We start from the raw sequence: 13,022 nt of genomic DNA on the forward strand, positions 1-13,022 counted from the left end.
TCATGTTTTGTCACGCGAAGACCTGTACTCTTCTAATTGCTATTTAACACTTTGAGGGAGACACGCTATCATGTTGAACAAATTAAAAATAAAGACTAATTAAATAATAAACTTTATAAGTAGGAGCTTTCAAGAAGGGTAATTAAAGTTGTACCTGCGCGTTTGATTGCATGGTGAAGATGATTTTAGACATCGCGGTTTTCTAGAACAATTGTCATTTTGGTCTGAAAAACAGGCTCTTTGGATATCAGAAATTTTGTCAGCATTTTTTAACATACACTCAAGTTCCTTTTCTAACTTGCATAATCTTGAATTCAAGATCTGAAATTTATTCTAAATTAAGGCTCCTGGTTTATGGACTACGAACAGTTCGATAATATTTTCGTTTTCACGAAGAATTTTAATTTTTCTCTGTTAGACGCATTTCTTGAGCGTTCAATCATTTTTATAATTCTTAAATAATTGTTCCAAAATAGGTACATTTATTTTTTCTGTTATGAAACTTTTGTATATTAGATGGGTACTTGCCGATGTCATTGTAAAAGTAATCCGGACATGTAAGACTACCACAAACGTACACAACATAATACATAATACGAATTATACGAAAGTCTTAATTTCTACTACATAATGGCTACAAAGTAATAAGTTGTTATCATTTTTGGAATAGTAGTAGTACTCAGACTTGACAGATGATTTTGACATTTTACTGGAAAAATGGCATTTGCAATGAAACAATTTATTTTTGGAAAACCTAGTTAGATGGAGTTTCGATCGGGAAAACTAAATTATAATTTTTTTAATTCTTTTTGACTATTTTGTTAAATAACGATACCCCATTTATAAATAAACATCGTTTAAATTTTTATTACCCAAAATCGCAATATTATTTACAAAATTGAGCATTAATTCTTAAAGTTATTCGTTAAAAGAAAGTTACGAATCAACTTAATGTTATGTAATTTTTTTTGATATTTTTTGAAGTAGCGGTTATAAATTGTTATGTAAAAGGATATAACTTTTGATTGCAAAACTTTTGTTATATTTCTTCATAAAATTGGGGTCTAGTCCGTTTCTAAATGTAATTCCATGTAATTAAAGGCAAACAACCGTTTTCTTAAGTCAATATTGCAATTACAAATATTTGTTGGGACTCTACGACTAACAGTTTGAAGGACAACAATATTTATTGAATTTTTGCACTAACTAGTCATTTAAAAAAGTCACTTAAAGCAGAAACATTTTAAAAATAGCTGTATGCGTTTATTTTTCTACCAAATTCGGATTATTTAAATTAAACATTTACTTTAAAATGAAATTAAAGCTGATAATTTGGCTTTCATCTCAAGTTGTTCGTGAAATTCGTCACAATTTAACTCTAAATAGCAATCGAACTATATTCAAAGAATTTACATCAATAATACAAAGTTGCATAAAGTGTTTGAATTACTTTAATAAGATGGTTTATAAGCAAATATACAAATGAACAAATTAATGTTGGTTAATTGCGAACCCGTTCTTAGTTACGGATATTGGTTCATGTGTTTGCATAAATTAAATAAAAAGCGTCTCAAGCTTATTTACCATAGATAAACGTTTTACACTAAATATTACTATTATGGATGAAAACATGAAAAATTCTGTTTGTTTTTAACGTTATTACGTAAGACATTAATCACAAAAGAATGTTTCAGTATCAAAACAAACAAAATAATAAAATTAAGGTGATGCTCACAATAATACTAGTCTATATTCTATAATTTGGAGACTGAAATTAAGATATCACCCAAAACTTTTAATGATTGGGATCGTTGATGAGCTCAGTAGAAAATGACTCCCAGATATGACTTTAATTTCTTAATAATCATTATTTGAAACTTTCTTTTTCGAGTAAAACGACTATATGTTGCTATCAGCCTCAAAACATAAATATAATAGCATANTTTTGCATTAATATGTACCTGTACATGCTTACGTAACCAATGTCGATGTCATAATATTGAATATTTTTTCAGCAAATTACAACTTATTAGAATTTTTGTTAGGAATTGATTCATGCAGATACCAATTAAAAATGTAATAAGAGTAAAAACGCAATCTTTATAGAGGCTGTTTCTGTATTTTCAGAATTTTTAAAAATAACGTTCTTTAGGCTGGTGAACTGTTTTGATTGAAAACTATAGACAGTTTTACTGGTCAAATGTAAAAACATGAATATTTGTAGGAAGAAAAACAATTTTTTGTTATTATTTAGCATGAACCCTATTAGCTCGTTGAACTAGCCACCTACTTCTCATTAGTCAATTTCCAAAAACAAAAAGAAATACGAAACGCTGGTAACATGAAGTGATGGAAACTAATGTCTATCGCAGAAAGGTATTTAAACAAATCAATTCTTTTCTCGGTAAAATTTAAGATGTAATAAATAATAGTCGGTTTGCGTATGCACACATATGTGTAAGTAAATAAGTATTTAATACTAATACATGTGCGATTTGTAGTGAATTTTCAATCGAACATGCACACGAACATTGACAGGTAAATGAATAAACACAAATCTCATGTTTTGTCACGCGAAGACCTGTACTCTTCTAATTGCTATTTATACTTGGCTGATTTCATTTTACCTTCATTTAAACGTGTACATTGAACGAAGTAGCAACATATATTAGTACTGGTGCATTTCAAAGAAACATTACCACATATCATTCATATATTCCGCGAGAAATTTAATTGAAAATGTTGAGTGTCCTGTGGTTGCTTTCCATTATCTCTTCGGTTCCGTTTTTTGCCAAGGGGGATGTTGAAACGTCTACATTTTACGGTGTTCAAGGTACGGGACATCCCCTAATTATAAAATCGTTCCCAGCCATTGACAACATCCAGAGCGAATTGTACGAGGTCTATATGGAACCTTACACCTACGTGAGTGGAGATTCAGATTTTCCTTTTCCTTTGCACTTTTTTCTTTACGCTCTATCTTGCACTTTAGAGGGAGGGGAATTCTAGGGCGATTTCTGATAAAGACAAACAGAAAAACTCTCTTGCACAGGATTTAAGGCCAAAGTCTGCTGTTGCTGTCGTCACTGGAGACGGAATCAGTGGTGAAATCACGTTCTTCCAGAAACAACCACCTGCAGGAGTGGTTACCGTTACTGGGAGTGTTACTGGTCTCCCTCCTGGTAGGCATGGGCTCCACATTCATCATGCAGGTGACCTCAGACAAGGATGTAATGAATTAGGGGACCATTTCGATCCATTTTTGGTGAGTTTTATTCCAGAAAAAAACACAACCGTGTACCTGAATTTAATTGTAATTTAATTTTCCTTTATTTCTTTTACCATATAACACAGTAGTACAGGTGCATTTCTATTTGTTGGTATAATTTATTGTAATTATAGTTAATTTTCGTAGAATTGCATGTCTACGATACCTTCAGGAAATTAGTAATGAGCATCTTCTATTATAATTATCAAACTTGGTAGGTATAGTTATCTTTCTAAATATTTTTGCGCGTTTTCTTTTTATTATTCTGTTAGAATTACCCCTTTTATAAAACATGATTAGAATTTGCCTTTTTTTTGACTTGAAAACAAAAGCAAAGAGATGTTAATAGAAAAAAATTTAATATTCTTTTTTGATGAATGCAGTTTCTTATGTCTAATAAATTTATTGCAGAATTTTGTAGAATAATTGGCCAGTTTAATAACTGGGTTAATTAATGTACAAATTGAGAAATTTTTGGTTTTGATTTGCCCTAAAAGCGTTCCATGAAAAATTGTGTTTATTTACCAGACAAATAAACAATCTACGCATTAAAACAGTGTTCATTAATTTTACTTGTTATTTTCCATCTGTTCGTAAATTTTCTCAGAAGTTATAAATCTTTTCTTCGTGGACGGTATGAAAATATTCCTAAAAATTCTTACTCAGCAACCTGATTTACTCAACCTTGTCGCCAAAGATCTCTTAGCTGTAATTAATATTCTTTGATTGATTCTTAAATAAAAATATTTTTATGTTCCTGCAGTTGTTGTACAAGACATCTTTCATAACTTTTAAGACTTTTTGTTAATATTAATGAATATTTATTTTGCTTTTTTTCACCTTGACTGCCTATCACTTCTAGACAGGATTATCTTCAACATCAATATTCACTTAACAGAAACAACCTTCATTTACAAACAAAATTCATATTTTCCTCCTCCATGCACGTAATGCATGTAACGATTCAGTAGCATGTAATCGTTGTTTACCTTGTCTTAAATAATGAAAATCTTCGCAATGATTTTATATATTCGGGCACTTGTTTTTGTATGACTACTTATCAGTTTAAAGGCAAATACTCTAATAAAATTAAATTATATCCTTTAATGGTCTATCTAATCCTACATCTTACATAAAGGGCTTTAAATCTTAAAAGCGGAAAGGTGTAGGGCTTCCAGCTTCAAAGACCCTACACATTATACTAAGCAATTTTATTCAATTCTTTTCATTTAACTTTCTCGTAGTCAGAAAAAGGATTCAATGGTCAACACAGTTGAATTATTGTAAAGAAATGTTACCAGTTTTATTACAACGTCGAAACAATAAAAAATGATATATATGAAACACTTTGAGTGGTTAATATCAAATATTAATGTGAAAATTAATTCTCAATTTTCTTTTTACATACACTACAACATTATTGCGTAACCAAAGTTCCTGGGTTCGATTCCCGGCGACAACAAATTTTCTCGTTTATAGCGGGTAAAAAAAAGAGAATAAATATTCACATTAATATTTAATAAAAAAATGCTAATATTGATATTTACCTATCTTATGTCATTTACTAATGTAAAAGTACCCCTTTATTTATTTAATCATTTTATCTTTACAGTTATTACAATTTTGGAAAATCTACTAGACATTGTCTATAATTTATTATATGTAGGATTAAAACAAATGCGTATATCTACAAGCTTTTACAAGAATTTCTATGACAGGCAGTATTTTACGGTTTTATTTTATTACCTTCATTTATCACATTTATTTCCTCGATGATTTAACAGACAGTCATTTTACAGAATGATCGTAAGAGGAAATAAAGAATTTCCATCATTTTTTTTCTTGCATAAATATGTACCTGTACATGCTTACGTAACCAATGTCGATGTCATAATATTGAATATTTTTTCAGCAAATTACAACTTATTAGAATTTTTGTTAGGAATTGATTCATGCAGATACCAATTAAAAATGTAATAGATTATTTAAATTAAACATTTACTTTAAAATGAAATTAAAGCTGATAATTTGGCTTTCATCTCAAGTTGTTCGTGAAATTCGTCACAATTTAACTCTAAATAGCAATCGAACTATATTCAAAGAATTTACATCAATAATACAAAGTTGCATAAAGTGTTTGAATTACTTTAATAAGATGGTTTATAAGCAAATATACAAATGAACAAATTAATGTTGGTTAATTGCGAACCCGTTCTTAGTTACGGATATTGGTTCATGTGTTTGCATAAATTAAATAAAAAGCGTCTCAAGCTTATTTACCATAGATAAACGTTTTACACTAAATATTACTATTATGGATGAAAACATGAAAAATTCTGTTTGTTTTTAACGTTATTACGTAAGACATTAATCACAAAAGAATGTTTCAGTATCAAAACAAACAAAATAATAAAATTAAGGTGATGGATGTATGTACTTAAGTTTACGAAAAATTGAGGTGCAAATAACCCGCGCCCAAAAACTAATGGTCTTTTCATAGGGATTATTAAATCTGTTTATTTTGAAAATAAATAATTAAGGGAAACTTCTTACAGTTCCCCTGTTTTCTATCAAAAAAATGTTATATTTTTTTAATACCCTTGTTATCATTGTTTGCAAATCAAATACATGTTTTCTGGGATTCTTATCTAAAAGTAATCCCTAACATTTTTAGGGAGTAAAATGGTTGGGCACTTTTCTCCTTATCAGGACTTGAGATTGAATTCTCTCAGGGCGGTAGTTCCCCGTTCAGCACGCAACTTCGTTTTCTTTGATCACTTGGGGAAAATTAATACTTGGAAAATTGAGAAAAATGAGGATCTTAATTTTTTTATCTATAAAATACGTACCCCACTGTATGGTAATTGGAAAAGTGAATACACCATAGGGTATGAGTTGCCCACTGNTATGGATGTTTCTCTTTAGGCAGGATGCTTAATCATGATCATAACTACCATCCAAAGACTTTTCGACCACTTTTTTCTATCCTCATTCAATTCTGGCGTTTCCCGAAAAATCCACATCTAATGTATTTGCAACCGATACTGATATTTAGGTTTTCATATGCCTCTCCTTACTTCTATCTTTACGCAAAAGATATTTTTAGCAAGTCTTTCATCTCTCGGAAGATATTTCCTCATAGACTGACCCCATTTTCCTACTTTTCCCAATATTTTCTTATATTCAATCTTCTTCATCCACGATATTTTCATTATCCCTCTTGAGTTGTATGACTTCCTGGTCATGATGAGGATACGGTGGATAGAGAAGGTTAGAAATGAAGAGGTATTAGAAAGAATAGGAGAATAGAGGACTCATGGAAGTCAGTAAGAAATAGGCGAGATAGGTGGGTAGGCATGAAGAGGACTGGTCAAAGATATACTAGAAGCAGAAAGAGGAGTTAAGAGGAGTAGAGGTAGACCTAGATTAGATTAATGTTCACAAATAGTTAAGGATGTGGGATGTTCTAGTTTTAGGGAAATGCGAAGATTAGTTCAAGATAGGAAGGAGTAAAGGTGTGTGTCCAACCAGTCTTAGGACTGACGACCATATGATGATGATGATCACCATCCGTAAATTGACGGTCGTTAGATGCCCGTAAAAGTAGTATTTCGTTTAAAAAGTTTAATTAATATGCTCCATTTCCGTTTTGCGATGTTTAATGTACTTCAGTTCGTTAACAAAATTTATCACTTTTCTTTAATTGATTAACAGTTACAACATGGAGGTCCAAAAGACAGTCTTCGTCATGTTGGGGATTTGGGCAACATAGAAGTTGGAGACGATGGCACCAGCGAGTTTAAAATAGAAGATGCTTTCATTTCCTTATCAGGAGGACCTAGGAGCATATTAGGAAGAGGAATTGTGATAACGGAAAACGAAGATGACTTGGGACGAGGGGGATCCGCGGAAAGCGTCCGAAACGGATCATCGGGAAAACCGATTGCGTGTGGTGTGATAGCGTACGTCCGTTAAAAATTGTTGTAAGAACAATTGTAAATAAATAAATCGTTTATATTAAGACGAAAAAGGTAAAACGGACAGTCTGGCAGGAATACTAAGTAAGTAAATTCATAAAGAAAGATAACGGTCATGTCATGAAGCCTCCAAGTGACCAATAAAATTAATTACTTAATATTTGCCGATAACTAAAAAAAAATTGTATCATAATTAGTTTTTTTATGTAGGTACCTAGTATATAGTACGTTTAAACTACGAAAAGCTATTTCAAATACGTCTACCTACCCGCGTCGATAATGTGATAACAAATTATCTATTTTTATATCTTTAAATTGAATAAATAAAGGCGTCTAAATGAAATCCGTTTGTTTACAATGTCATTTTAATTTCAGCATCGTTTTTCGTAATCAAAAAAACCAGTATCTATTCACCTGCTTTGATACAAGGAAACCATGGTTTTAACAATTTAAATAAATGAAATTACTTTTGCTTTTGTGGCTAGTAGCAACAATTTTCAAGGTTACATTGATGAATCTGGTAGGATATTCTGATTGAGGCAATGATAACAAATAAATTAAATGGCACATAAAGAAGAGTGACTAGTCCCACATAATAGTAGGTTATTTCGTTCAATAAATAATATTAAAATGAAAGATAACATGCTTCCTCCTAACATCAAATTTGAATACATTATTGATAGTAATTGTCAGAACTACAGCTGCAAATTGCAATTTATACTGCTCTGCTGACCATACACACAACTTTTCATAATAAAATCGACATAAATTCTAGAGTTTAAGTTATGTTCGTAAATTATAGCCGTCCAGGATTCTGGTAGGTGATTGGATAATTGTATAATTGAAACAGTTTACTCTTCTAGAAGCTTTTACCAATAAAAAAGTATCGAGCTGCATTTCCAAAGTAATACTGTACTTTTAAAGCCTTAAAACAAGAGTGAAATATGAAAGTAATTAGAATAAAATAATTGAGAAATACCTATCTAATGTTTTATCTGTTTCATGACAATTTTTTCGACCTTGCGGTCATTTTCTCAAAAACTGACAGACAAATGAATAATGAATGACGGTAGAATAAAACACTGTACCTACACACAAAATAAAAAACTAAAAAAAGTAAATAAAGCTGTACAACCATTTTGCTTACAGATTTTTGGCGAGTAAGTTGTAAACAATTTGTACGATTAGGGCTACGAGGGGCTACTCAAGACTCCTGTTCCCTACACTAAATATTTTAAAGAGGTGACATTTGTAGGTTTGGATGTGGTGGGTAATCTCCGAACTGTAGGCTGCATATTTTTATGTTAAAATAAAAGGGTCAATTATTCAACGATAAGTGATTTAGCAATTATGCTTATTGAGAAAAAAGAATCGTAAAAGCTCTCGTTTAGGATAAAGTAGCTTTAGTAATCTCCGAGACTGCTCATCTGATCTCAAAAATTCTTTCACCAATACTTAAAATGAACCTTCAGGGTAGACATAGGCGACGTATTAGTCTGTTAAAATAAAAGGGCCTTTCATGGAGAGCAATTGTCCAACATGAAGAAAAAGTTGCAAGAGCTTTCGTTTAGGACAAAGCAGCTTCGGTAATCTCTGAAGTTGCTCATCCAGTTTTAAAAATTCTTTCACCAATATTTAGAATGAATCTTCAGCTTAGACATAGACCGTGTATTAGTCTGTTAAAATAAAATGGCCTTCAGTTGAGACCAATTTTTCAACATGGAAAAAAAAAAGTTTCAAAAGCTATCGTTTAAGACAAACTAGCTTCGGTAATCTTCGAAGTTACTCATCTGATTTCAGAAATTCTTTCACCAATATTTAGAATGAATCTTCAGGTTAGACAAAGGCGACATATAAAATAAANTATCTGAAGCTGCTCATTCGATTTTAAAAATTTTTTCACCAATATTTAGAATGAACCTTCAGGGTAGACATAGGCCTTCTAGTAGTCTGTTAAAATAAATGGGGTCTTCGTGGAGGACACTTTTTCAATTATAAGTAACTTAGCAATTATATTCGTGGAGAAAAAAAATCGCAAAAGCTCTAGTTTAGGACAAAGTACTTCGGTAATCTCAAAAGCTACTTATCCGATTTTAAAAATTCGTTCACCAATATGTAATATGCACCTTCAAGGTGTACATTATTCCGTTAAAATAAAAGGGCTTTTCGTCGAGACCAATTTTTCAACAATAAGGATTCATGGAGAAAAGAATCGTAAAAGTTCTCGTTTTGGACAAAGTATATGTAGATATTTTTGCATCATTTAAGAAAAACGCTGCATTACTTTGTATTAAGCAAAGCGTCTTGTGTTATGTAAAGTTTGCAGTTTTAAATTTTGCGTTATATCGAGTTAAGCCAGAGTGGGTCAGAATATGGGCCAGACTTTCAATGCATCGTCCTTAACCTTCCCAAGCCCATCCCTAACTACATCCCTGACAAGATGTTAAACTAAAATCCAGCCTTTCAGTAATTTCTAATTTCTAATTAATTTTTAGTTTTCCAGCCAATGATTCATTCAATAGTAAAAACAAATATTGTGTATAATTTCACCATAGATTACCTTATTCCAATGTTTACAGTTCTCAATTAATTGATTACCTTCCAAAGTATTTTTAAAATAGATAACATTTTTCATTAAAATTAGTTACCTACTGTAACTAGAAGATAGGATTTAGGTGAGCATTGGGGAAAAGAATTTTAATCGCTCACGATAAGATAAAAGGGAAAACAAAATAGATGTTATTTTCATGCAATACGTTACCTATGCGATTGGTACTCTAATTACTTTTCTTATCAGTACCTTTCTTTATCCAAGAGAATGTAAACATTACCCGTTCGTAGTAATAATAAGAGTTAAAGCTCTAGAACGATAAAACGCGGGGCTTCGAAATTAGCTCAATAAACCCGAATGTCTCTAAACGTGAAGAGTAAATTGCGTAGGTTAAATTTAACTTTAGTTGTTCCTGATCAAAAGTATATATTGTAAATATTTAGTTTACCAACAGTGTCTGCGACTACCTACATAGTACAAGCGTAAGTAGTGTGATATTTTTCTGGTAGACCTTGTGATACCTGATAATCTAGTTTGGTTGCAAAAAAACGCGAAGTGTTGTGTTCTTGTTTGTTGTAAGTAAAAATGTAAAAGTTTGTGGACTAAATTCACTAAACTTATCGATATCGACTTAAAAAGGTACTCCAATTGCTGCTCAAGTAGGTACGCATAAAAAATTGCCCCCACTCTAGTATTTAAATACAATTTTGCACTTGTTTTTAAATAAACTTAACACCAATTCTTTTATTAATTCAACTAGTTGACCCTAAACTTCTTTAATGGCATATACAATAGCAGCTTGGAGGCCTAAGGGTTCAGTTAGAATAGTTGGATAAAACCTATTTAAAACACGTTTCAATAAATAATAGGTGGTCCAAAGTTAGTGACTAAATTAATCGAGTTTGGAATGAAATAGAGTTGACCAAAATAGGTTTCATTAACGATAGGTAGTAGTATTAGTAAGAAGGTTTATTTAAAAAAACCGACAGACAGACAAACATGAGTGATCCTATAAGTGTTTCGGTTTTTATTCGGTTGTAAAAAACCCTAAAAATGATACATACATACACACATACATAGATAGATACATACATACATAAATAGATATATACATATATACATACAGACACACACACATACACACTAGTTCTAGTTTTAAGAAAATGCGAAAATTAGCTCAGGATAGGAAAGAGTGGAGGAGTGTGTCGAGTCCAGTCATATGACTGATAACTTTATGATGTTGATGATGACTTCTTATGTGAATGTGCCTTCCAAAGCGACAACTTATTTCCTTATTTACGTATGATTTTTTAACACTTAACTAGTAAGAATAGATACAGGGAAGCAGCATTGTTTTGTTAGATGTTCGATTATCATTACTGGTCTATCAATCTTCATACGAGCTTTCTCTTCACGGAAAACAAATCAAAAGAAAACAATGAAATGGGTGTGTAACTTAAATAAAAATAAATATGTAATAGGAAGTAAGAGAAAATATAGTAACAAACTATGATTAACCTACACCTACACATAATATTGTATGTTTCGTACATGTCATGCTTAAATAATTTTCGAGACATAAAAAACTGCCAAACAAACAAATATATATATTTATTAATGCGAGAAAGTAAGTGGTAGGTTTTACTAATGAATACATTAAATATATATAAGACTACTGCTGATAACGAATAAAACAAATGTAAATTTTGTCACTAAGTAAGCGTTAATCATCAACATGCATCTAATTTTCCCAAAATGCGAAAGTGAAGCAAAGAAACTAAGAAATAATTTGTATGACAAACTGGTAAAAGCTTTAAAAGTCAGTAGGTGATTGATGCTTTCTAATGTTTCGCTAGTACAAGTGGTAAGCTCCTTCAGAGGTCCTCCCAATGCTGGATAAGGACTGTCCTAGCGAAATGTTAAGNATCAATGACTTTTCGAAAAATTGTACTTCGAGTTATTCTAATGAAGTGAAAAGTCCTTTTCAAAGCGTCCGTTTTAATTGTTAAACTGTCGATTATATTTTTCAAACACCATTACACAAAAATTTGGAAAAAATCCTGTAAATGGGTTTTATATATAAGACTACTGCTGATAACGAATAAAACAAATGTAAATTTTGTCACTAAGTAAGCGTTAATCATCAACATGCATCCCATTTTACCAAAATTCGAAAGTGAAGCAAAGAAACTAAGAAACAATTTGTATGACAAACTGGTAAAAGCTTTGGAAGTCACCAGGTGATTGATGCTTTCTAATGTTTCGCTAGCATGAGTGGCAAGCTTCCTGAGAGGTCCTTCCAATGCTGGATAAGGACTGTCCTAGCGAAATGTTAAGAAGCAACTCAAATCGGCCTTTAAAATCGAATCAGAACAACGATAAACATTTCGTATATTGTTTTGTTTATTAATTAATTTTCTTGATGTAAGCTCATCGTACAAAATAAATACTACAAGAACAAAATATTATTTTGTAGTAAATAGTGAAAATGATACAATGGAACATTGTTTTTTTATTATTACACATACATTTAAGTTAAATATCATCTATCAATACGCTTCATTTAAATTGAAAAATTGTTTATTTAGTTAATCCATTTGTTTACGTAACGTGAAAACACCTGAATCACAACCTAATTGTATAATTTATATTCATTAGCAAAATAATGAATTATTTATTTTGCGGCAGTGTTTCAACAATGGTAAACGGTTATAAGTACATAATTCCATAGAAAAATTAATGAAAATACACTGTTGTTTGCATCACTTATTAACAGATCCAAAGAAAGAAAAAAAATGCTAAGTCTTTTAAGTAATTCTGTAATTTTCAGTTTACACAGTATATGCTCCTTTTCTAAAGGCCTAACTCCGTAGGTCTATTTTCCTTTAAACATAATTTATATACATTTACAAATTGTAATAAACAAGTTAATTTAAGTTTTTAATAATTTTCTTTTGCCTGTTTAATAAATTTCTAGTAAAATCTTCCATGAGTTTTTATAGTATATATTTCTTTAAAGTTTTAGGTACGGCAGAGTGTTAATAATTAAGTTGTTGCTCAAAGATTTATATTAATCACTTCTTGCTGTTACTAGAAGGTTTCCATGATTTTGCTGGAATCATTGTTATTGTCAATATAGGAACCGTGACAAAGACTGTAACAGTAACACGTTTTTGTGCGTTTAAGGGTTAAAATTCTGTGTTAAATGTCTTGCATTATTTCCTAT

At 31.0% G+C, this 13,022-nt stretch overlaps 2 protein-coding genes across 4 annotated transcripts in view; both read left to right on the plus strand.

The window, feature by feature from the left end:
- Nucleotides 1-2,610: 2,610 nt before the first annotated feature.
- On the plus strand, nt 2,611-7,588 carry LOC108744426 (superoxide dismutase [Cu-Zn]). 2 transcript variants are annotated; one of them, XM_018480178.2, is made up of 3 exons: nt 2,611-2,925; nt 2,993-3,265; nt 6,983-7,588. In XM_018480178.2, the coding sequence occupies exons 1-3, from the start codon at nt 2,740-2,742 to the stop codon at nt 7,241-7,243; spliced, it is 720 nt and encodes a 239-aa protein (XP_018335680.1). In that variant the 5' UTR covers nt 2,611-2,739; the 3' UTR covers nt 7,244-7,588. The 2 variants fall into 2 exon arrangements, with proteins under 2 accessions (XP_018335680.1, XP_018335681.1); XM_018480179.2 differs by having other exon boundaries at nt 2,613-2,925; nt 3,053-3,265.
- A 2,502-nt stretch (nt 7,589-10,090) lies between these two features.
- The window catches only part of LOC108744415 (superoxide dismutase [Cu-Zn]), an 11,071-nt gene continuing 8,139 nt past the window's right edge, over nt 10,091-13,022 (plus strand). The window contains exon 1 of one of the 2 annotated variants that reach the window (XM_025976294.1): nt 10,091-10,278. The gene's annotated coding sequence lies outside the window, so the exon portion shown is untranslated. Of the gene's footprint in view, nt 10,279-10,440; nt 10,460-13,022 lie in introns of those variants that run through there. The other variant, XM_025976295.1, reaches the window with a different exon arrangement.

This window comes from Agrilus planipennis, unplaced genomic scaffold (genome assembly GCF_000699045.2).
Source record: "Agrilus planipennis isolate EAB-ADULT unplaced genomic scaffold, Apla_2.0 scaffold17, whole genome shotgun sequence".
Lineage (NCBI taxonomy): Eukaryota > Metazoa > Arthropoda > Insecta > Coleoptera > Buprestidae > Agrilus > Agrilus planipennis.